The following is a 26775-nucleotide window of genomic DNA, read 5'->3' as shown; positions in this document are numbered from 1 at the left end:
ACCACCTCCAAGGACAAAGCTACGAACAACGGGAGGCCGGGCTTTCTGCTCCGCCGCTCCCAGTCTGTGGAACGCTCTCCCTGACCACCTGAGGGCACCACAGACTGTGGATGCTTTTAAAAAAGGCTTAAAAAACCTTCTTTTTAAAAATAAAAAAAAAATAAAAAAGCCTTTTTTTTTTAGATATATGCATACTAGTTTTAGCTATTTGGCTGTTCTAGTTTTTATTTTTAATTATTTTTTATTATCTTTTTATTTTTTTTAATACAGTGTAGCACTTTGAGGTTGTTTACTCAACGTAAAGTGCTTTTTTACAAATAAAATCTATTATTATTATTATTATTATTAGGCCACTGAGCAGGTATAAGCGCTACTCAGCCGTCCATCGTTGTGGTGATGTCACAAAAAAAAAACAAAGAAAAAGCCACACCCTCACATTTAAGTGCAACTTTCCACTGAAGTTGCCTAATTTGACTTTTTTCACGCCACATTGAGATCTCGGTGTTCTCCCTCCGCAGTCTTTGTGCCTGACGTGCTTCATCGAGGGCGACCCGGGGCCGGAGGTCTTCTGGCTGCGTAACGACCGGGAGCTCCCCAGCGAGGGTCAGTTCTTCATCACCAAGGAGCCGGGCTGCAGCACCATCACCATCAGCGACGTCCACACGGACAACTCGGGCAAGTACAGCGTGGTGGTGCGCAACCGCTGCGGCTCGGAGACGGTGGACGTGACGGTGAGCGTGTACAAGCACGGCGAGGTGCCGCCCGCCAACGCCTCGGAGATGGGCTTGTGAGAGCTTTGAGGGTTGGCCTGGTGTTGGCGTGAAACATAGTTTGAGTTTGGTGCGATGGAAGCACATGCCTGGAATCTATGCAGACCTCCGCCAAGGCTGCTAACTTATGTCTCCAAGCCATTGAGGCCATAAGGTGTTGCGTGAAATTCTGTACCCCTAAAATATTTTGTATCCCCTAAGGCGGGAGCGCGCGTGTTATTGGCAATGTCAAATATGTATCCCCAACTAACTTTTTATTAGATTAATAACATCAGTCCTAATTCACAAGTTTTGTTGATGATGATGCTAAGTATCTACAGAATAAAATGTTAGTACTTCAATAGACAAAAAATAGAGGGGGGACACATTTTATTGCAGCACAGAAAGATGCTAAAATTTACGTATCCCTGACTAACTTTTTTAGTAATTAATAAAATGAGTCCAAAATCACAAGTTTTGTTGTTGATGATGCTAAGTATCTACAGAATAAAATGTTAGTACTTCAATGGAGGAAAATATAGGGGGGAAACATTTTATTGCAGCACAGAAATATGCTAAAAAAAATACGTATCCCAGACTAATTTTTTAGTAATTAATAAAATGAGTCCAAAATCACAAGTTTTGTTGTTGATGATGCTAAGCATCTACAGAATAAAATGTTAGTACATCAATTGAGGTAAATAGAGTGGGGGACACATTTTATTGCAGCACAGAAATACGCTAAAATTGATGTATCCCTTACTAACTTTTTTAGTAATTAATAAAATGAGTCCAAAATCACAAGTTTTGTTGTTGATGATGCTAAGTATCTACAGAATAAAATGTTAGTACTTCAATAGAGGTAAATAGAGGGGGGACACATTTTATTGCAGCACAGAAATATGCTAAAAAATACGTATCCCAGACTAATTTTTTAGTAATTAATAAAATGAGTCCAAAATCACAAGTTTTGTTGTTGATGATGCTAAGTATCTACAGAATAAAATGTTAGTACTTCAATGGAGGTAAATAGAGGGGGGGACACATTTTATTGCAGCACAGAAATATGCTAAAAAAAATGTATCCCTGACCAACTTTTTTAGTAATTAATAAAATGAGTCCAAAATCACAAGTTTTGTTGTTGATGATGCTAAGTATCTACAGAATAAAATGTTAGTACATCAATTGAGGAAAATAGAGGGGGGGGGACACATTTTATTGCAGCACAGAAATATGCTAAAAAATACGTATCCCTGATTAACTTTTTTAGTAATTAATAAAATGAGTCCAAAATCACAAGTTTTGTTGTTGATGATGCTAAGTATCTACAGAATAAAATGTTAGTACTTCAATAGAGGTAAATAGAGGGGGGGACACATTTTATTGCAGCACAGAAATATGCTAAAAAATATGTATCCCTGACTAACTTTTTTAGTAATTAATAAAATGAGTCCAAAATCACAAGTTTTGTTGTTGATGATGCTAAGTAGCTACAGAATAAAATGTTAGTACATCAATTGGGGAAAATAGAGTGGGGGACACATTTTATTGCAGCACAGAAATATGCTAAAAAATACATATCCCTGACTAACTTTTTTAGTAATTAATAAATTTAGTCCAAAATCACAAGTTTTGTTGTTGATGATGCTAAGTATCTACAGAATAAAATGTTAGTACATCAATTGACAAAAATAGAGGGGGGACACATTTTATTGCCGCACAGAAATATGCTAAAATATTATGTATCCCTTACTAACTTTTTTAGTCATTAATAAAATGAGTCCAAAATCACAAGTTTTGTTGTTGATGATGCTAAGTATCTACAGAATAAAATGTTAGTACTTCAATAGAGGGGGGACACATTTTATTGCAGCACAGAAATATGCTAAAAAATACGTATCCTAGACTAACTTTTTTAGTAATTAATAAAATGAGTCCAAAATCACAAGTTTTGTTGTTGATGATGCTAAGTAGCTACAGAATAAAATGTTAGTCCATCAATTGAGGGAAATAGAGGGGGGACACATTTTATTGCAGCACAGAAATACGCTAAAATTGATGTATCCCTTACTAACTTTTTTAGTAATTAATAAAATGAGTCCAAAATCACAAGTTTTGTTGTTGATGATGCTAAGTATCTACAAAATAAAATGTTAGTACTTCAATGGAGGTAAATAGAGGGGGGACACATTTTATTGCAGCACAGAAATATGCTAAAATATTATGTATCCCTTACTAACTTTTTGAGTAATGAATAAAATGAGTCCAAAATCACAAGTTTTGTTGTTGATGATGCTAAGTATCTACAGAATAAAATGTTAGTCCATCAATTGAGGAAAATAGAGGGGGGACACATTTTATTGCAGCACAGAAATACTCTAAAATTGATGTATCCCTTACTAACTTTTTTAGTAATTAATAAACTGAGTCCAAAATCACAAGTTTTGTTGTTGATGATGCTAAGTATCTACAGAATAAAACGTTAGTACTTCAATAGAGGTAAATAGAGTGGGGGACACATTTTATTGCAGCACAGAAATATGCTAAAAAATACGTATCCCGGACTAATTTTTTAGTAATTAATAAAATGAGTCTAAAATCACAAGTTTTGTTGTTGATGATGCTAAGTAGCTACAGAATAAAATGTTAGTACATCAATAGAGGTTAATAGAGGGGGGACACATTTTATTGCAGCACAGAAATATGCTAAAATTTACGTATCCCTGACTAACTTTTTTAGTAATTAATAAAATGAGTCCAAAATCACAAGTTTTGTTGTTGATGATGCTAAGTATCTACAGAATAAAATGGTAGTCCATCAATTGAGGAAAATAGAGTGGGGGACACATTTTATTGCAGCACAGAAATATGCTAAAAAATACGTATCTCTGACTAACTTTTTTAGTAATTAATAAAATGAGTCCAAAATCACAAGTTTTGTTGTTGATGATGCTAAGTATCTACAGAATAAAATGTTAGTCCATCAATTGAGGAAAATAGAGTGGGGGACACATTTTATTGCAGCACAGAAATATGCTAAAAAATACATATCCCTGACTAACTTTTTCAGTAATTAATAAAATGAGTCCAAAATCACAAGTTTTGTTGTTGATGATGCTAAGTATCTACAGAATAAAATGTTAGTACTTCAATAGAGGTAAATAGAAGGGGGACACATTTTATTGCAGCACAGAAATACGCTAAAATGTACGTATCCCTTACTAACTTTTTTAGTAATTAATAAAATGAGTCCAAAATCACAAGTTTTGTTGTTGATGATGCTAAGTATCTACAGAATAAAATGGTAGTCCATCAATTGAGGAAAATAGAAGGGGGACACATTTTATTGCAGCACAGAAATATGCTAAAATATTATGTATCCCTTACTAACTTTTTTAGTCATTAATAAAATGAGTCCAAAATCACAAGTTTTGTTGTTGATGATGCTAAGTATCTACAGAATAAAATGTTAGTACATCAATTGACAAAAATAGAGGGGGGACACATTTTATTGCAGCACAGAAATATGCTAAAATTTACGTATCCCTGACTAACTTCTTTAGTAATTAATAAAATGAGTCCAAAATCACAAGTTTTGTTGTTGATGATGCTAAGTATCTACAGAATAAAATGTTAGTACTTCAATTGAGGAAAATAGAGGGGGGACACATTTTATTGCCGCACAGAAATATGCTAAAATATTATGTATCCCTTACTAACTTTTTTAGTCATTAATAAAATGAGTCCAAAATCACAAGTTTTGTTGTTGATGATGCTAAGTATCTACAGAATAAAATGTTAGTACTTCAATTGAGGTAAATAGAGGGGGGGACACATTTTATTGCCGCACAGAAATACGCTAAAATTGATGTATCCCTTATTAACTTTTTTATTAATTAATAAAATGAGTCCAAATTCACAACTTTTGTTGTTGATGATGAAAAATGTCTATGATCTTTCCATTTTGACAGAAAATAATACATGTTCTGCATTATCATTATCATTACATTTATTTTTTAATTAAATAATAGCAAAATATAACGACGAACCGCATAAAATGATGTGGCGGGCCAGTTCTGGCCCTCGGGCCTTGAGTTTGACACCCGTGTATTAGATGTTGAAATGACATGCATATATTCTACCTATATTAGTTATTACTGTATTTGAATGTTTTCATCACTGAGCAGTGGTGTATAAAAGAATATAAGCAGCTTTAAGGACGCAGCACCTCAATCGGGACACGGCGAGTAGTCTTTGTGCTTGGCGGAGGTAGCAGGCGTCCGTTTGAAGGCGCCGCGGCACACATTCGCCGCTTCTCGCGTGGCCTTTTTTTTTTTTGCAAGCAGTGAAAATAGTTTTTGTACTTTCAAAGTGCAAACAGTCCACGGTGTCGTTCACCTCGCTGGCGGGCCTCGCTCGGTCCTGCCAGGTGGTCCGTGGCACACACAGAGGGGGAAAGGTTGTTGCATGATATCATTCAGATTTTATTTTTGCTTTCAATTGTTTTTAAATGCACTTCCTTATCCAGCTTGTGTGAGCTTTGATTCAATCAAATCCCTTCAGTTTTGTGTTTTGTTCTGCCTGACGTATTATATATATATATATATATATATATATATATATATATATATATATATATATATATATATATATATATATATATATATATATATATATATATATATATATATATATATATATATTAGGGATGTCCGATAATGGCTTTTTGCCGATCTCCGATATGCCGATATTGTCCAACTCTTTAATTACCGATACCGATATCAACCGATACCGATACCAACCGATATATACAGTCGTGGAATTAACACATTATTATGCCTAATTTGGACAACCAGGTATGGTGAAGATAAAGTCCTTTTTTTAAAAATTATTCAAACAAAATAAGATAAATCAATTAAAAAAAAATGTCTTGAATAAAAAAGAAAGTAAAACAATATGAAAACAGTTACATAGAAACTAGTAATTAATGAAAATGAGTCAAATTAACTGTTAAAGGTTAGTATTATTAGTGGAGCAGCAGCACGCACAATCATGTGTGCTTACGGACTGTATCCCTTGCAGACTGTATTGATATATATTGATATATAATGTAGGAACCAGAATATTAATAACAGAAAGAAACAACCCTTTTGTATGAATGAGTGTAAATGGGGGAGGGAGGTTTTTTGGGTTGGTGCACTAATTGTAAGTGTATCTTGTGTTTTTTATGTGGATTTAATAAAAAAAATTTAAAAAAAAAAAAAAATTTAAAAAACGATACTGATAATAAAAAAAACGATACCGATAATTTCCGCTATTACATTTTAACGCATTTACCGGCCGATAATATCGGCAGACCGATATTATCGGACATCTCTAATATATATTATATATATATATATGTATTATATATACAGTATACATATATCTATATATATATACATATATATATACACATACATCACATCTTCAAGTGACAAGTTGTCAATTCTGCTGGAAGATGACTTCTTCCATGAGGACTCATTTATTGTGTATGCCCCACCCCCACACACACTCTCTGCCGCAACTATAAATAGTATTTGTCTATAAAAAAAAATGTAAGTACACCTCTGCATTACATTGTATCCTTATTACCACGGGACAAAAAAATAATATTGTTTTTAGTCTGTTACAGAAATAATTAAAGTGCATCAATTTGCCTGAAGTAAAAAAAATATATAAATAAATCTTTATTTAAACCAGGGGTCACCAACGCGGTGCCCGCGGGCACCAGGTAGCCCGTAAGGACCAGATGAGTAGCCCGCTGGCCTGTTCTAAAAATAGCTCAAATAGCAGCACTTACCAGTGAGCTGCCTCTATATTTTAAATTGTATTTATTTACTAGCAAGCTAGTCTCGCTTTGCCCGACATTTTTAATTCTAAGAGAGACAAAACTCAAATAGAATTTGAAAATCCAAGAAAATATTTTAAAGACTTGGTCTTCACTTGTTTAAATAAATTCATTGTTTGTTTTACTTTGCTTCTTATAACTTTCAGAAAGACAATTTTAGAGAAAAAATACAACCTTAAAAAAGATTTTAGGATTTTTAAACACATATACCTTTTTACCTTTTAAATTCCTTCCTCTTCCTTCCTGACAATTTAAATCAATGTTCGAGTAATTTTTTTTATTTTTTATTGTAAAGAATAATAAATAAATTTTAATTTAATTCTTCATTTTAGCTTCTGTTTTTTCGACGAAGAATATTTGTGAAATATTTCTTCAAACTTATTATGATTAAAATTCCAAAAAATTATTCTGGCAAATCTAGAACATCTGTAGAATCAAATTTAAATCTTATTTCAAAGTCTTTTGAATTTCTTTTCAAATTTTTGTTCTGGAAAATCTAGAAGAAATAATGATTTGTCTTTGTTAGAAATATAGCTTGGTCCAATTTGTTATATATTCTAACAAAGTGCAGATTGGATTTTAACCTATTTAAAACATGTCAAAAAAATTCTCAAATTAATCTTAATCAGGAAAAATTACTAATGATGTTCCATAAATTATTTTTTTTATTTTTTCAAAAAGATTCGAATTAACTAGTTTTTCTCTTCTTTTTTTCCGTTGAATTTTAAAGAGTCGAAATTGAAGATAAACTATGTTTCAAAATTTAATTGTCATTTTTTTCGTGTTTTCTCCTCTTTTAAACCGTTCAATTAAGTGTAAATATCATTAATTATTAATAATAACATAGAGTTAAAGGTAAATTGAGCAAATTGGCTATTTCTGGCCATTTATTTAAGTGTGTATCAAACTGGTAGCCCTTCGCATTAATCAGTACCCAAGAAGTAGCTCTTGCTTTCAAAAAGCTTGGTGACCCCTGATTTAAACTATAAATATTTCAGCCATTTGATACTGAAAAAATTAAATACAAATAATTGAATACAAAACCAGTTCATTTATTTTATATTTATTTAACATTTACATTGTGTAAATGCTGCGATGAGGTGGCGACTTGTCCAGGATCTACCCCACCTACCGCCCGAATACAGCTGAGATAGGCTCCAGCACCCCCCACCACTCCAAAAGGGACAAGCGGTAGAAAATGGATGGGATGGATTGCGTAAATGGTAAATAAAAACCGAATACAATGATTTGCCAATCCTATTCAATTCAATTGAAAAGACTGCAAATTAGAGATGTCCGATAATGGCTTTTTTGCCGATATCCGATATTCCGATATTGTCCAACCGATACCGATATATACAGTCGTGGAATTAAAACATTATTATGCCTAATTTTGTTGTGATGCCCCGCTGGATGCATTAAACAATGTAACTTTACCATGAATAAATAAAATAAGATAAATAAATTAAAAACATTTTCTTGAATAAAAAAGAAAGTAAAACAATATAAAAAGAGTTACATAGAAACTAGTAGTTAATGAAAATTTGTCAAATTAACTGTTAAAGGTTAGTACTATTAGTGGAGCAGCAGCACGCACAATCATGTGTGCTTACGGACTGTATCCCTTGCAGACTGTATTGATATATATTGATATATAATGTAGGAACCAGAATATTAATAACAGAAAGAAACAACCCTTTTGTGTGAATGAGTGTGAATGGGGGAGGGAGGTTTTTTGGGTTGGTGCACTAATTGTAAGTGTATCTTGTGTTTTTTATGTGGATTTGATAAAAATTTTTTAAAAAAAACAAACAAAAAAAACCGATACTGATAATAAAAAAAAACGATACCGATAATTTCCGATATTACATTTTAACGCATTTATAATAAAGAAACAACCCTTTTGTGTGAATGAGTGTAAATGGGGGAGGGAGGTTTTTTGGGTTGGTGCACTAATTGTAAGTGTATCTTGTGTTTTTTATGTGGATTTAATAAAAAATTTTTTTAAAAAAACAACAACAAAAAACGATACTGATAATGAAAAAAAACGATACCGATAATTTCCGATATTACATTTTAACGCATTTATAATAAAGAAACAACCCTTTTGTGTGAATGAGTGTAAATGGGGGAGGGAGGTTTTTTGGGTTGGTGCACTAATTGTAAGTGTATCTTGTGTTTTTTATGTGGATTTAATAAAAAAAAAATAAAAAAAACAAACAAAAAAAAACGATACTGATAATAAAAAAACCCGATACCGATAATTTCCGATATTACATTTTAACGCATTAAAAATATTATCGGACATCTCTAGTTGTCACCATGGACGCCCCTGCTTATTTCAGCAAGACAATGCCAAGCCACATGTTACATCAACGTGGCTCCGTAGTAAAAGAGTGCGGGTACTAGACTGGCCTGCTTGTAGTCCAGACATTGAAGGCTAAAATATCCGAGGGGAGACTGTTGAACAACTTAAGCTGTACATCAAGCAAGAATGGGAAAAAATTCCACCTGAGAAGCTTCAAAAAAGTGTCTCCTCAGTTCCTAAACCTTTACTGAGTGTTGTTAAAAGGAAAGGCCATGTAACACACTGGTAAAAATGCCTTTTTTGCAACGTGTTGCTGCCATTCAATTCTAAGTTGATTATTATTTGCAAAAAAAAGTGTGAACATGAAATATCTTGTCTTTGCAGTCCATTCAATTGAATAGAAGTCGAAAAGGATTTGTTGTATTCTCTTTTTATTTACCATTTGGTTTTGTAAATAATGAACTCAAATGGATCAGCAACATTAAGTCAGGAACACAACGTTTAAAACACTTTAACTTACAAAGCAAAAATGACTAGAAAATGTTGAATACAAATCAAAGTGAGGAATTGAAGATGCATGACTACAGTGAGCACGTTTTGCAGTGCACAGCTTTTGGAAGCCATGTTTGAAGCACGATACTGCACGATACTGATAAAGCATGTTCCCCCGGGGGGGTCGCGCGTGCATCACGGCGCGTCCTACTATTTGAGAAGGACCGCATTAGGGGAGTAAATGAACTCCAGGTTGTTCAAACAAAGACAAGATTGGCTCACGTAGGTCGGTTACTAATTAAACACCGCAAGCGAGGAGTATAAGAACACGTAGAAGCCTTCGGACGTCCTCCACACCTTGTTTGAGCTACACCTCCAAGCCTGTCCTTTTGGTGAAGGACAATCTTCTGGCCGACATGGACTTTAACGGCACGTGGCAGGTCTACGCCCAGGAGAACTACGAGGCCTTCCTCAAGGCCATGGGTGAGGAACCAGGAAAAAGTGCGATTCACGCGGCATAAAGTAACAAATGTTTCTCCCCTCCAGAGCTCCCCGACGAGGTCATCAAGATGGCGAAGGATATCAAGCCCGTGACGGAGATCACCCAGAAGGGCAACGATTTTGTGGTGACCTCCAAGACCCCCGGGAAAACGGTGACCAACTCCTTTACCGTCGGCAAGGAGGCTGACATCACCACCATGGACGGCAAGAAGCTCAAGGTCTCTGATTGCCGGCTTCTTTTCTCAAAGTTCATGACGAAAATATGGACTTTTGTTGTTTTTGCGGGTGTATTTCAGAAGATAGTGGGGGGGGGGAATCCTGGGGAAATTGGGGGACATTTATGAAATATTTTATAAATTCAAAATAATCATGTTTGAAAATATATATATATATATATATATTATTGTGTATTTTCTGGAAACTTTGCATAAGAAGTTCAGAAAATATCCGGAAAATCCTGGGGAAATTGGAGAAAATTTATGAAATATTTTATAAATTCAAAATGATCATAATGTTTGAAAAAAAAATATATTATTGTGTATTTTCTGGAAACTTTGCATAAGCAGTTCAGAAAATATCCAATTAATTTGATCACAATCTTTGTATTGATATTTTAATGTTGAATGTGAAATTGTTGTTATGGGTGTATTTCAGAAGATAGTGGGGGGGAAATCCTGGGGAAATTGGGGGAAATTTATGAAATATTTTATAAATTCAAAATAATCATAATTTTGAAAAAAAATAAAAAAATATAATTGTGTATTTTCTGGAAACTTTGCATAAGCAGTTCAGAAAATATCCAATTAATTTGATCACAATCTTTGTATTGATATTTTAATTTGGAATGTGAAATTGTTGTGGGTGTATTTCAGAAGATAGTGGGGGGGGGAATTCTGGGGAAATTGGGGAAAATTTATGAAATATTTTATAAATTCAAAATAATCATAATTTTGAGAAAAAATATATATATATTATTGTGTATTTTCTGGAAACTTTGCATAAGCAGTTCAGAAAATATCCAATTAATTTGATCACAATCTTTGTATTGATATTTTAATGTGGAATGTGAAATTGTTGTTGTGGGTGTATTTCAGAAGATAGTGGGGGGGGGGGAATCCTGGGGAAATTGGAGAAAATTTATGAAATATTTTATAAATTCAAAATAATCATAATTTTGAAAAAAATTGTGTATTTTCTGGAAACTTTGCATCAGAAGTTCAGAAAATATCCAATTAATTTGATCACGATCTTTGTATTGATATTTTAATGTTGAATGTGAAATTGTTGAGGGTGTATTTCAGAAGATAGTGGGGGGGGAATCCTGGGGAAATTGGGGGAAATTTATGAAATATTTTATAAATTCAAAATAATCATGTTTGAAAATATATATATATATATTATTGTGTATTTTCTGGAAACTTTGCATAAGAAGTTCAGAAAATATCCGGAAAATCCTGGGGAAATTGGAGAAAATTTATGAAATATTTTATCAATTCAAAATAATCATAATGTTTGAAAAAAATTGTGTATTTTCTGGAAACTTTGCATCAGAAGTTCAGAAAATATCCAATTAATTTGATCATGATCTTTGTATTGATATTTTAATGTTGAATGTGAAATTGTTGTGGGTGTATTTCAGAAGATAGTGGGGGGGGGGGGAATCCTGGGGAAATTGGGGAAAATTTATGAAATATTTTATAAATTCAAAATAATCATAATTTTGAAAAAAATTGTGTATTTTCTGGAAACTTTGCATCAGAAGTTCAGAAAATATCCAATTAATTTGATCACAATCTTTGTATTGATATTTTAATGTTGGATGTGAAATTGTTGAGGGTGTATTTCAGAAGATAGTGGGGGGGAAATCCTGGGGAAATTGGGGAAAATGTATGAAATATTTTATAAATTCAAAATAATAATGTTTGAAAATATATATATATATATTATTGTGTATTTTCTGGAAACTTTGCATAAGCAGTTCAGAAAATATCCGGAAAATCCTGGGGAAATTGGAGAAAATTTATGAAATATTTTATCAATTCAAAATAATCATAATGTTTGAAAAAAATATATATTATTGTGTATTTTCTGAAAACTTTGCACAAGCAGTTCAGAAAATATCCAATTAATTTGATCACGATCTTTGTATTGATATTTTAATGTTGAATGTGAAATTGTTGTGGGTGTATTTCAGAAGATAGTGGGGGGGAAATCCTGGGGAAATTGGAGAAAATGTATGAAATATTTTATAAATTCTAAATAATCATAATGTTTGAAAAAAATTGTGTATTTTCTGGAAACTTTGCATCATAAGTTCAGAAAATATCCAATTAATTTTATCACAATCTTTGTATTGATATTTTAATGTTGAATGTGAAATTGTTGTGGCTGTATTTCAGAAGATAGTGGGGGGGAAATCCTGGGTAAATTGGAGAAAATGTATGAAATATTTTATAAATTCTAAATAATCATAATGTTTGAAAAAAATTGTGTATTTTCTGGAAACTTTGCATCAGAAGTTCAGAAAATATCCAATTAATTTGATCACGATCTTTGTATTGATATTTTAATGTTGAATGTGAAATTGTTGAGGGTGTATTTCAGAAGATAGTGGGGGGGAAATCCTGGGGAAATTGGAGAAAATGTATGAAATATTTTATAAATTTAAAATAATCATGTTTGAAAATATATATATATATATATATATATATATATATATATATATATATATATTATTGTGTATTTTCTGGAAACTTTGCATAAGAAGTTCAGAAAATATCCGGAAAATCCTGGGGAAATTGGAGAAAATTTATGAAATATTTTATCAATTCAAAATAATCATAATGTTTGAAAAAAATTGTGTATTTTCTGGAAACTTTGCATCATAAGTTCAGAAAATATCCAATTAATTTGATCACAATCTTTGTATTGATATTTTAATTTGGAATGTGAAATTGTTGTGGGTGTATTTCAGAAGACAGAGGGGGGGAAATCCTGGGGAAATTGGGGGAAATTTATGAAATATTTTATAAATTCAAAATAATCATAATGTTTGAAAAAAATTGTGTATTTTCTGGAAACTTTGCATCAGAAGTTCAGAAAATATCCAATTAATTTGATCACAATCTTTGTATTGATATTTTAATTTGGAATGTGAAATTGTTGTGAGTGTATTTCAGAAGATAGTGGGGGGGGGGAAATCCTGGGGAAATTGGAGAAAATTTATGAAATATTTTATGAATTCAAAATAATCATGTTTGAAAAAATATATATATATATATATATATATATATATATATATATATATATATATATATATATATATATATATATATATATATATATATATATATATATATTATTGTGTATTTTCTGGAAACTTTGCATAAGAAGTTCAGAAAATATCCGGAAAATCCTGGGGAAATTGGAGAAAATTTATGAAATATTTTATAAATTCAAAATGATAATAATGTTTGAAAAAAATATATATTATTGTGTATTTTCTGGAAACTTTGCATAAGCAGTTCAGAAAATATCCGGAAAATCCTGGGGAAATTGGAGAAAATTTATGAAATATTTTATAAATTCAAAATGATCATAATGTTTGAAAAAAATATATATTATTGTGTATTTTCTGGAAACTTTGCTTCAGAAGTTCAGAAAATATCCAATTAATTTGATCACAATCTTTGTATTGATATTTTAATGTTGAATGTGAAATTGTTGTTATGGGTGTATTTCAGAAGATAGTGGGGGGGAAATCCTGGGGAAATTGGGGGAAATTTATAAAATATTTTATAAATTCAAAATAATCATAATTTTGAAAAAAAAATATATATATAATTGTGTATTTTCTGGAAACTTTGCATAAGCAGTTCAGAAAATATACAATTAATTTGATCACAATCTTTGTATTGATATTTTAATTTGGAATGTGAAATTGTTGTGGGTGTATTTCAGAAGATAGTAGGGGGGAAATTCTGGGGAAATTGGGGAAAATTTATGAAATATTTTATAAATTCAAAATAATCATAATTTTGAGAAAAAATATATATATATTATTGTGTATTTTCTGGAAACTTTGCATAAGCAGTTCAGAAAATATCCAATTAATTTGATCACAATCTTTGTATTGATATTTTAATGTGGAATGTGAAATTGTTGTGGGTGTATTTCAGAAGATAGTGGGGGGGGGGGGGGGGGGAATCCTGGGGAAATTGGAGAAAATTTATGAAATATTTTATAAATTCAAAATAATCATAATTTTGAAAAAAATTGTGTATTTTCTGGAAACTTTGCATCAGAAGTTCAGAAAATATCCAATTAATTTGATCACGATCTTTGTATTGATATTTTAATGTTGAATGTGAAATTGTTGAGGGTGTATTTCAGAAGATAGTGGGGGGGAAATCCTGGGGAAATTGGGGGAAATGTATGAAATATTTTATAAATTCAAAATAATCATGTTTGAAAATATATATATATATATTATTGTGTATTTTCTGGAAACTTTGCATAAGCAGTTCAGAAAATATCCGGAAAATCCTGGGGAAATTGGAGAAAATTTATGAAATATTTTATCAATTCAAAATAATCATAATGTTTGAAAAAAATATATATTGTGTATTTTCTGGAAACTTTGCATCAGAAGTTCAGAAAATATCCAATTAATTTGATCACAATCTTTGTATTGATATTTTAATTTGGAATGTGAAATTGTTGTGGGTGTATTTCAGAAGAAATTGGGGGGGAAATCCTGGGGAAATTGGGGGAAATTTATGAAATATTTTATAAATTCAAAATAATCATAATTTTGAAAAAAATTGTGTATTTTCTGGAAACTTTGCATCAGAAGTTCAGAAAATATCCAATTAATTTGATCACGATCTTTGTATTGATATTTTAATGTTGAATGTGAAATTGTTGAGGGTGTATTTCAGAAGATAGTGGGGGGGAAATCCTGGGGAAATTGGGGGGAATGTATGAAATATTTTATAAATTCAAAATAATCATGTTTGAAAATATATATATATATATTATTGTGTATTTTCTGGAAACTTTGCATAAGCAGTTCAGAAAATATCCGGAAAATCCTGGGGAAATTGGAGAAAATTTATGAAATATTTTATCAATTCAAAATAATCATAATGTTTGAAAAAAATATATATTATTGTGTATTTTCTGGAAACTTTGCATCAGAAGTTCAGAAAATATCCAATTAATTTGATCACGATCTTTGTATTGATATTTTAATGTTGAATGTGAAATTGTTGAGGGTGTATTTCAGAAGATAGTGGGGGGGAAATCCTGGTGAAATTGGGGAAAATGTATGAAATATTTTATAAATTCAAAATAATCATAATGTTTGAAAAAAATTGTGTATTTTCTGGAAACTTTGCATCATAAGTTCAGAAAATATCCAATTAATTTGATCACAATCTTTGTATTGATATTTTAATTTGGAATGTGAAATTGTTGTGGGTGTATTTCAGAAGATAGTGGGGGGGAAATCCTGGGGAAATTGGGGGAAATTTATGAAATATTTTATAAATTCAAAATAATCATAATGTTTGAAAAAAATTGTGTATTTTCTGGAAACTTTGCATCAGAAGTTCAGAAAATATCCAATTAATTTGATCACAATCTTTGTATTGATATTTTAATTTGGAATGTGAAATTGTTGTGAGTGTATTTCAGAAGATAGTGGGGGGGAAATCCTGGGGAAATTGGAGAAAATTTATGAAATATTTTATGAATTCAAAATAATCATGTTTGAAAATATATATATATATATATTATTGTGTATTTTCTGGAAACTTTGCATAAGAAGTTCAGAAAATATCCGGAAAATCCTGGGGAAATTGGAGAAAATTTATGAAATATTTTATAAATTCAAAATGATCATAATGTTTGAAAAAAATATATATTATTGTGTATTTTCTGGAAACTTTGCATAAGCAGTTCAGAAAATATCCGGAAAATCCTGGGGAAATTGGAGAAAATTTATGAAATATTTTATAAATTCAAAATAATCATAATGTTTGAAAAAAATATATATTATTGTGTATTTTCTGGAAACTTTGCATCAGAAGTTCAGAAAATATCCAATTAATTTGATCACGATCTTTGTATTGATATTTTAATGTTGAATGTGAAATTGTTGAGGGTGTATTTCAGAAGATAGTGGGGGGGAAATCCTGGGGAAATTGGGGGAAATTTATGAAATATTTTATAAATTCAAAATAATCATAATTTTGAAAAAAAATTTGTATTTTCTGGAAACTTTGCATCAGAAGTTCAGAAAATATCCAATTAATTTGATCACAATCTTTGTATTGATATTTTAATTTGGAATGTGAAATTGTTGTGGGTGTATTTCAGAAGATAGTGGGGGGGAAATCCTGGGGAAATTGGGGGAAATTTATGAAATATTTTATAAATTCAAAATAATCATAATGTTTGAAAAAAATTGTGTATTTTCTGGAAACTTTGCATCAGAAGTTCAGAAAATATCCAATTAATTTGATCACGATCTTTGTATTGATATTTTAATGTTGAATGTGAAATTGTTGTGGCTGTATTTCAGAAGATAGTGGGGGGGAAATCCTGGGGAAATTGGAGAAAATGTATGAAATATTTTATAAATTCAAAATAATCATAATTTTGAAAAAAAAAAAAATATTATTGTGTATTTTCTGAAAACTTTGCATAAGCAGTTCAGAAAATATCCAATTAATTTGATCACAATCTTTGTATTGATATTTTAATTTGGAATGTGACATTGTTGTGGCTGTATTTCAGAAGATAGTGGGGGGGAATTGGGGAAAATTTATGAAATATTTTATAAATTTAAAATAATCATAATGTTTGAAAAAAATATATATATTATTGTGTATTTTCTGGAAACTTTACATAAAAATTCAGAAAATATCCAATTAATTTGATCACAATCTTTGTATTGATATTTTAATGTGGAATGGGAAATTAGGGCTCATTTCTTGGAAAATTCTATAGTTGTGATGTAAACATTCAATGAGAAGTCAGCAAATATTATATGATACATAACTGTTAATAATAATAAGTATAGTAAAAAAAAGTCTGACCTTTTATAGTTATTAGGGTTTAATGAAAAATTATGGTTAATTGCTGGGAAAATACCAGAAACGTTTTGATGAGGAATTGTGGGATAATTAAAAATGTTCAATCATTTTAATAATAGATGTCTATCTTCTAATAAGAAATAATCAGAAAATGGGAGTGTATTTTCGAAAAAAATTCCAGAAAAAATCAAATAAATGCGCATCAACTAGAAATTAGGGGTACTTTATGCAATCTGTATTTTTTACATGATAAGTATGATTAGTCAGTAATATACATTTAAAAGTATTGTGAATATTTGGCTTGTTTGCGTAATCACACCTAAATCCTGCTTTTAATGTTATGTGCTTCACATATTATTACATATCAGTGCGTTACTTTGACTTTTCTCACATTATATTTACAATACCAAATGCCCAAATTGGCCTCAAACGGAAGAAGAAAACAAAATTATTATTTTGCCAAGGTTTGAAAATGCTGGTGCAAGCCTTAGTTAATAGGCTACGGCAGATTAAGCAATAGTGTACACAAAACAAATAGACTTAGTTAATAGGCTACAGCAGATTAAGCAATAGTGTACAAAACAAAGTGTACTTACAGAGTGTACTCAATTAATGAGTCTTGTGACCTTTCAGTGCGTTGTCAACCTGGAGGGCGGCAAACTGGTCTGCAAAACTGGCAAGTTCTGCCACATCCAGGAGCTCAAAGGAGGAGAGATGATCGAGGTACCTTGAATGTGTTCCCCTGAAGAGCAGGGAAACCTGCCAAACAGGCTTGTAGGGATGAAATAGCCTCTTTGTTTTTTCCTGACCTAACGTATATGCCTATTGAGCACTGTATAACGGGGATATATATATATATATATATATATATATATATATATATATATATATATATATATATATATATATATATATATATATATATATATATATATGTTTATATATACATATATATGTTTATATATATATATATATATATATATGTGTATATATATACAGTATATATATATATACATATGTTTATATATATATGTGTATATATATATATATATATGTATGTATGTATATGTATATACATGTATGTATATATGTGTATGTATATATATATATGTGTGTATATGTATACATATATGTATGTATACATATATTTGTATGTATGTATATATATGCATGTATATATGTATATAAATATATACATGTGTGTATGTATAGTATATATGTATGTATGTGTGTATATGTATATATATATATACATATATGTATATAATATAAATGTGTGTGTATGTATAGTATATATGTATGTATGTGCGTGTATATGTAAATATATATGTATATAATATAAATGTGTATGTATAGTATATATGTATGTATGTGTGTATACATACATAAACACACATGTATACGTGTACATGTATGTGTACATGTATGTATGTATATATGTATATACATGTATGTATAGGTGTATATATATATGTGTGTGTATATGTATACATATATGTATGTATGTAAACATATATTTGTATGTATGTATATATATGCATGTATATAGGTATATATGTATATACATATGTATATAGTCAAGTAATAAAATAGTAATAAAGTATTTCTGATTCTGATGTGTGTATACATGTGTGTATATACATATATATATATATAAATAGATGTATACATATATGTTTGTGAGTGTGTGTAATGTGTGTGTGTATATATATATATATATATATATGTATATACATATGTGTATATAGTAAAGTAATAATATAGTAATAATAAAGTATTTCTGATTCTGATTTTGATGTGTGTATACATATGTATGTGTGTATATACATATATATATAGATAGATAGATATATACATATATGTTTGTGTGTGTATATATATATATATATATATATATATATATATATATATATATATATATATATATATATATATATATATATATATATATATATATATATATATATATATATATATATATATGGAGAGGAGCCAGATTAGGTGGTTCGGGCATCTGGTCAGGATGCCACCCGAACGCCTCCCTAGGGAGGTGTTTAGGGCACGTCCGACCGGTAGGAGGCCACGGGGAAGACTCAGGACACGTTGGGAAGACTATGTCTCCGGGCTGGCCTGGGAACGCCTCGGGATCCCCCGGGAAGAGCTGGATGAAGTGGCTGGGGAGAGGGAAGTCTGGGCTTCCCTGCTTAGGCTGCTGCCCCCGCGACCCGACCTCGGATAAGCGGAAGAAGATGGATGGATGGATGGATGATATATATATATTCACATATATTTCAACAACCTTTTTCCTCTACTCTTGTTTAGACTTTGACCATGGGCTCCGCAACTCTCATCAGGAAGAGCAAGAAAATGTAAACCTGACAGTGACACTTGAAATAAAGTATATTTAAATACATTTAAAAAATGTGTCGTTTTAGCTGAAAGCCTATTCTTTGTTTGTTTTCACTGACGGTCCTGAACGCACCGCACGCATAACTCCCCACTGCGCATGCGCGAATCACGTCCACCCAGCCACGTAGCTTAGCCTAGCTGTTAGCTTGCAAGCCGCAGCCAGGAGCAATTGCAGTCGGCAACGGGACGTCTAAAGGCGCACTTTTCTCCAACTTTTCGCTGTTTTATCGTCTGCAATCATGACGAGGTACCTACGGCCACCGAACTCTTCTCTCTTTGTCCGGAATATCTCCGACGAAGTCAGGTACGTTCTTGACGAAGCGTCCGTTAGCATGCTTGAGCTAAACGTGCTAGCGCTACTTGAGCCTTTGTTGGTAATTTACCTCAATTATTTTAATACTGTCGTGTGTAGTTTGGCTTGACGCATTAAATGTTTTATTCCTGAGAACAATGCCATTAATTCAAATACATTCTAATAAGGAAAACGTTATTGTTGTATATAGCATTGATGACGTCACGTCCGGCAGTTAAGTTAAAAGTTACGGTCACCTTTTTAAGACCGGAAGTTCTAAAAATAAAACATGTCGCTGCTGTAGATACCGCCATTTATTACAGCGATACTCTTAAAGATATACTCTGTAATCAAATTAATAACTATATAGTCTTACCTACATACGATATTGCCTAAAAATAAAATCTCATATTTAAAAAAAAATCGATTTAAGCTGGTTTTAATATAAATGACAGGTCAATCAAAACAAGTTTTACTTTTGTTTGATCAAAAACTATAAAGATATACTCTGTAATCAAATGAATAACTATATATTCTTACCTACATACGATATGCTAAAAATAAAATAACATATTTTTAAAAATAAAATCGATTTAAGCTGGTTTTAATACAAATGACAGGTCATGCAAAACAAGTTTTACTTTTGTTTGATCAAAAACTACCAGTAATGACACTGCATCTTAATCTTAGCAAATACATTATATTTATACAAGGTTCTATTTAGACCATATGGAAATTGTGCTTTTTATGGCACAATTTTCAAATAACTAAATTAAGAGCTTCCTTTGGGAGGAAATACTTCTGCTTGAATAATATACTTCTGTGAACAGACATTTAGCATTGCACACTGCATGCAAATAAACTGCAATATACTAATCAAATCCAATCCACTTTATTTATATAGCACATTTAAACAACAAAAAATGTTTCCAAAGTGCTGCACAACGATATTAAAAACAATATTCAAATATTATCCTTAGCTCCACCAATGACTGAATGAAAACAAAAAATATATCAATATAAAAATAAATACTAATACTAATAAAGATACCATCCCATCCATCCATTTTCTACCACTTGTACCTCCTCAGAATAATAATTAAATAGTAATACAAATCAAACGGATCAATAAAGTGCAAACTTAAAACTTCTGTCTCTAAATAAAAATGTAGCATTGCACATTGGGTGCAAATAAATACATTCCAATAGATAAATAAAAAAAGATACCACTAATCATTAAACAGTAATTAAAATCAATCAGATCAATATAGTTGAAATGTAAAACTTTTGTTTTGAATAAAAAAAACTACTCTAAATATAAAGGTAGTATTGTACATTGTATGCAAATAAATAAAGAAGTCAAACTTTGAGATGATTACATATTTAGTAAGTGGATACACGCAGGCTTTTTCCTGTGCTTGGTAGCAGCCCTAAGCGGCCTATAAGCAACGGTGAACCGGTTGAGATGCATAATAGATTTAGCCCTTTAGCTAGTCCTACACCCCAGTCTACCGGGCACCACACCTTAGTCATAGGAGACTCCATCACCCGAAACATAAAGCTTAGCAAACCAGCCACAATTAAGTGTATTCCCGGGGCCAGAGCACCTGACATTGAAGCTAATCTTAGGGAGCTAACTCGCAACAGGCCTAGTAAACACGTACGACAGGCTAATCGCACCACTAGTTATGCGAACATAGTTGTACACGTACAACTACAAAGAGGAACATAGCTAGGACTTGTAATCTCGCTAGAAAGATGTCCAGGCATCGAGTACTTGTCTCTGGCCCCCTGCCTGTGAGAGGCAATGATGAGAAATATAGCAGAATGTTCTCGCTTAACAAGTGGCTGACTAGTTTTTGTAGACAACAGGGACTAATTTTTATTGATAATTGGCCCTCTTTCTGGGGCAAACCGGGCCTGTTGATGAGAGACGGCCTTCACCCTAACCAGGAAGGTGCCATCATCCTGTCTAGAAACATAGATTTTTGTTTGAGTCACACTTGACTAACTACACTAGAGCAAGCCCGGTCACGGGCAATTACAGAGTCTGTTAGTCCGGGTGAGGAGTCAGTTAAGCTAGAACTAGCCAGCGCCAGGCTGGAAAATTGAGTTTTTCCTTGCCCTGATGTGGGATCTGAGCCGAGGATGGCGTTGTGACTTGTGCAGCCCTTTGAGACACTCGTGATTTAGGGCTATATAAATAAACGATTGATTGATTGATAGTGTTTGCACAACAAGAAACTCAAATTTATCGATTAAATCGATATATCGCCCAGGTCTACTACATACCCACCTGGATGTTATCTGTATGCTTTTAATTTGGAAAGGTAAGACAATCATTACAAATAAAGACTACACATCATGATCATCATTGTTTTTAGTTTTTTTTACGTGTTATGATATATTGCTATAACGTTGTACTAAAACATTAAAAAATATATATTTAATCCAACTTTTTTGTAGTGTTACTCGCAGTGTTTGGCGGCAATATTCAGATGTTTTGTGTCTTTTTAAGTGCTGATATTGTGAGAACTGTACAAGAATGAAGTTGCAAGATAACATTTTCACACAAATACTTGTAAATAAAAGGCAATGTGTTTGCAAAGTTGTGCTAAAAAGTAGGCGCCACTCCTAGCATGAAGTAAGTTGTGATTTTTTCCAATCATGCATGTTTATAATTTACTATAAATTGTAGATGATACAAATAAAATGTCTCTGGTAATGAAGAAGAGTAATTCAATTGTAAAGATTAACATTTAAATGTGTATTCTATTTTGTTGAGTGGTTTTCCAGTACAAATTCACCCAAAATGTCATCTTTTTTTCTATGTTGCTGTAAATGTGTGGTGCTTCTTTTCAGCTTCAATTCAAATGTGTTGTATTGACTGTGTGTTGACTTCAATTCAAACCTTTAACACGTAGAAGTGTATAGATTGTGTGTATTCACACTCAGATTGTGGGCTTCAGCTCCAAGGTGGCCATGCCAGCCACCGGAATAAATGTGTTTATTTCATGACACTTTAGGCCAGAAGATTTACGACGTGAGTTTGGTCGTTATGGGCCTATTGTAGACGTCTACATTCCACTTGACTTCTATACGCGGCGGGCAAGAGGATTTGCTTACATTCAATATCCTTTATTATTTTCTTGTGTGTTCTTCCATCCTGAGGGCGCTCACTGCTAACCACTATTTCTTCTGTTGTTACCTCAGAATGGTAAAGATACAGTTCTGGAGTTCTGCCCGCCCATTCTTTCTCCCCAAAGAAAGAGAGAAAGCGAAAGTAGTCGAGAGTAGATTGCAGCCAAAGACCAGAAGCGCTAGAACGCACAGAGCAAAAGCATGAAGATGTACAGAGGAGAAAAGCCAAAGGACAGAAAAGCAAAGTGTTTATTGGGCAAAGACAAGCGGCGAATTCGTCTGCCAAGGCATTAAAGAGCAAGCTCAAGGTCAAAGGTCAAGCATGTTACAAAGGTAACCAAACAAACTTTACGTATCCTCCTCTAACCTGATTCACCTGCGACATTTGTCTTGTCCACCAATCACAGACTTGTTATTGCAATCTTGATCCACATATCAATGATGGCCAGAAAAGAATGTGTTCATGTTCTAATGTCACCACCAAAACAAAAAAGCCTTAACACATGTCAGCACGTTCGAAGACGTCAGCGATGCCGAGGACGCCCTCCACTACCTGGACCGCAAGTGGGTGTGTGGGCGCCAGATCGAGATCCAGTTCGCCCAAGGAGACCGCAAGAGTAAGAGCGCCTAAACTCATCTTTTCCCCCTCAAAGCACCGTGTTTTCCAGACTATAAGCTGTTACTTTTTCCCCAAGGTGCGATCAACCTAATGGATTTTTTTTATGCTAACTGCTAAATTCTGGAATGGATTTAGCAAAGAAAGCAAACAACGTGCTAAAATTATCCATTTTAAGAAACTGTTCAAACTCAAAAGTGTTTACAAAGTACAAGGCAGAAGAATCAGAAAGTAAACAGGTTTTTAAAAAGAGAGTAATATTTTATCTGAGTCTTTAAATTAGTTTGCTCGTTGATGATTTGTTTGGTTTTATATTGTGTAGTTATATTTATATGGTAATTATTATTCTGTGACTAAATTGTTTGCTTGTTTTTTTATTGATACTTTTATTTTTTTCTGTATTGTGTAGTTATAATTATATGTTTTTACTTGTAATTGTATTGAATTGTGGACCCCAGGAAGACTAGTGGGTTGTTGAGGCAACCAGCTAATGGGGATCCTTAATAAAAATCTAATCAAAATCCTGATTAAACATATTGAACATCATATTAAAAAGGAGAATATCTTACTCATCTTATAAAGCAGTGTTTTTCAACCACTGTGCCGTGGGAGATTATCTAATTTCACCTATTTGGTTCAAAAATATTTTTTGCAAAGCAGTAATTCTAGTCTGCAAATGATGTGTTGTTGAGTGTCGATGCTGTCTAGAGCTCGGCAGAGTAACCGTGTAATACTCTTCCATATCAGTAGGTGGCAGCAGGTAGCTAATTGCTTTGTAGATGTCGGGAACAGCGGGAGGCAGGGTGCAGGTAAAAATGTGTCTAATGCTCAAACCAAAAATGCCGTATTTTTCGGACTATAAGTAGCAGTTTTTTCATAGTTTGGCCGGGGGTGCGACTTATACTCAGGAGCAACTTATGTGTGAAATTATTAACACATTACCGTAAAATATCAAATAATATTATTTAGCTCATTCACGTAAGAGACTAGACGTATAAGATTTCATGGGATTTAGCAATTAGGAGTGACAGATTGTTTGGTAAATGTATAGAATGTTCTATATGTTATAGTTATTTGAATGACTCTTACCATAATATGTTACGTTAACATACCAGGCACGTTCTCAGTTGGTTATTTATGCCTCATATAACGTACACTTATTCAGAATGTTGTTCACTATTCTTTATTTATTTTAAATTGCCTTTCAAATGTCTATTCTTGTTGGGTTTTATCAAATAAATTTCCCCCAAAAATGTGACTTGTACTCCATTGCGACTTATATATGTTTTTTTCCTTCTTTATTATGCATTTTAGGCCGGTGCGACTTATAGTCCGAAAAATACGGTACACAAAAGGTGAGTGCCCCTAAGAAAAGGCATTGAAGCTTAGGGAAGGCTATGCAGAACAAAACTATAACTGAGCTGGCTACAAAGTAAACAAAAACAGAATGCTGGACGACAGCAAAGACTTACTGTGGAGCAAAGATGGCGTCCACAAAGTAGATGCGGGAAATAACACTCAAAGGAAGACATGAAACTGCTACAGGAAAATACCAAAAAAAGAGAAAAAGCCACCAAAATAAGAGTGCAAGACAAGAAGTAAAACACTACACACAGGAAAACAGCAAAAAAGTCCAAATAAGTCAGGGTGTGATGTGACAGGTGGTGACAGTACACCTACTTTGAGACAAGAGCTATAGTGATGCATGCTTGGTTATGCTTTAAAGCAGGGGTGCTCATTACGTCGATAGCAAGCTACCGGTCGATCACGGAGGGTGTGTCAGTCGATCGCCAGCCAGGCATTAAAAAAATAGTCCTAAAAATGAGCGATCATAAATCTTCACTATGACGTCACTTTCGTCACTTGATTGACATTCACGGCACCCGAGGGTCTTCTGAGATGACGCTGGCAGCTGCCAGCTCATTATTAAGAAAAAATTACAGACAGGAAGGCGAGAAACACTTTTTATTTCAACAGACTCTGGCGCCGTACCTGTCGTCAAAACTCCAAAGACCGACTGCACAGTTGCACAATAAAAGCGCTGCTTCATCCTGCCTGCACTTAACAAAATAAGAGTCTCAGAAAGCTGGCGTGCACAAGCTAGCAAGCTATGGAGTTTGCCGCCAATGTATTTCTTGTAAAGTGTATACAAATACGGAAGCTGGACAAATAAGATGACAAAAACCAACCACTTTCATGTGGTATAGGACAGAAAGGAGGACTTTTTTTCTCCTCCATTTGAAAATGCGGACGTTATCATTACCACTGTCTGATTCCTATCAATGCAAGTCATCAGAATCAGGTCATACACCAACTTATATTCTTGTCTTCATGAAAGAAAGGAATCTATATGTGTTAAACATGCTTGCATTATCTTTAAACACCTTTAACTTGATAACAATATTAACTATATGTGATAAACATGCTTTCATTATCTTTAAACACCTTTAACTTGTTAACAATATTAACTATATGTATTAAACATTCTTGTATTATCTTTAAACACCTTTAACTTGTTAACAATATTAACTATATGTGTTAAACATGCTTGCATTATCTTTAAACACCTTTAACTTGTTAACAATATTAACTATATGTGTTAAACATGCTTGCATTATTTTTAAAAACCTTTAACTTGTTAACAATATTAACTATATGTATTAAACATTCTTGTATTATCTTTAAACACCTTTAACTTGTTAACAATATTAACTATATGTGATAAACATGCTTGCATTATCTTTAAACACCTTTAACTTGTTAACAATATTAACTATATGTGTTAAACATGCTTTTATTATCTTTAAACACCTTTAACTTGATAACAATATTAACTATATGTATTAAACATTCTTGTATTATCATTAAACACCTTTAATTTATTAACAATATTAACTATATGTGTTAAACATGCTTGTATTATCTTTAAACACCTTTAACTTGATAACAATATTAACTATCTGTGATAAACATGCTTTAATTATCTTTAAACACCTTTAACTTGTTAACAATATTAACCATATGTATTAAACATTCTTGTATTATCTTTAAACACCTTTAACTTGATAAAAATATTAACTATATGTGTTAAACATGCTTTTATTATCTTTAAACACCTTTAACTTGATAACAATATTAACTATATGTGATAAACATGCTTTCATTATCTTTAAACACCTTTAAATTGTTAACAATATTAACTATATGTATTAAACATTCTTGTATTATCATTAAACACCTTTAATTTATTAACAATATTAACTATATGTGTTAAACA

The 26775-nt window shown here is 32.1% G+C and overlaps 3 protein-coding genes across 5 annotated transcripts in view; all 3 read left to right on the top strand.

Moving 5' to 3' along the window:
- myom3 (myomesin 3) overlaps positions 1-1586 on the top strand; it is a 248962-nt gene extending 247376 nt beyond the window's left edge. For all 3 annotated transcript variants that reach the window (XM_062062305.1, XM_062062303.1, XM_062062304.1), the window contains exon 36: positions 519-1586. In XM_062062305.1, coding sequence (XP_061918289.1) covers positions 519-791 — 273 coding nt within the window. In that variant the 3' untranslated portion in view covers positions 792-1586. The remainder of the gene's footprint in view (positions 1-518) is intronic.
- Positions 1587-9753: 8167 nt separating this feature from the next.
- On the top strand, positions 9754-19462 carry fabp10a (fatty acid binding protein 10a, liver basic). The gene is made up of 4 exons (XM_062062298.1): positions 9754-9922; positions 9986-10158; positions 17674-17763; positions 19363-19462. The coding sequence occupies exons 1-4, from the start codon at positions 9856-9858 to the stop codon at positions 19411-19413; spliced, it is 381 nt and encodes a 126-aa protein (XP_061918282.1). The 5' UTR covers positions 9754-9855; the 3' UTR covers positions 19414-19462.
- An 81-nt stretch (positions 19463-19543) lies between these two features.
- srsf10a (serine and arginine rich splicing factor 10a) overlaps positions 19544-26775 on the top strand; it is a 21787-nt gene continuing 14555 nt past the window's right edge. The window contains exons 1-3 of the mRNA XM_062062297.1: positions 19544-19753; positions 22768-22872; positions 23396-23499. Of these exons, the coding sequence (XP_061918281.1) occupies positions 19689-19753; positions 22768-22872; positions 23396-23499 (274 nt within the window). The 5' untranslated portion in view covers positions 19544-19688. The remainder of the gene's footprint in view (positions 19754-22767; positions 22873-23395; positions 23500-26775) is intronic.

Source organism: Entelurus aequoreus, linkage group LG11, assembly GCF_033978785.1.
Source record: "Entelurus aequoreus isolate RoL-2023_Sb linkage group LG11, RoL_Eaeq_v1.1, whole genome shotgun sequence".
In the NCBI taxonomy this organism is placed as follows: Eukaryota; Metazoa; Chordata; class Actinopteri; order Syngnathiformes; family Syngnathidae; genus Entelurus; species Entelurus aequoreus.
This window is presented reverse-complemented; position numbering and strand designations above follow the sequence as displayed.

Excerpts from the sequence above, each read along its gene's own strand:
- fabp10a (XM_062062298.1), top strand. The coding sequence starts at position 9,856 with ATGGACTTTAACGGCACGTGGCAGGTCTACGCCCAGGAGAACTACGAG. Across the intron at positions 9,923-9,985 it reads GGCCTTCCTCAAGGCCATGG|AGCTCCCCGACGAGGTCATC; the intron begins GTGAGGAACCAG and ends TCTCCCCTCCAG. Across the intron at positions 17,764-19,362 it reads AAGGAGGAGAGATGATCGAG|ACTTTGACCATGGGCTCCGC; the intron begins GTACCTTGAATG and ends ACTCTTGTTTAG.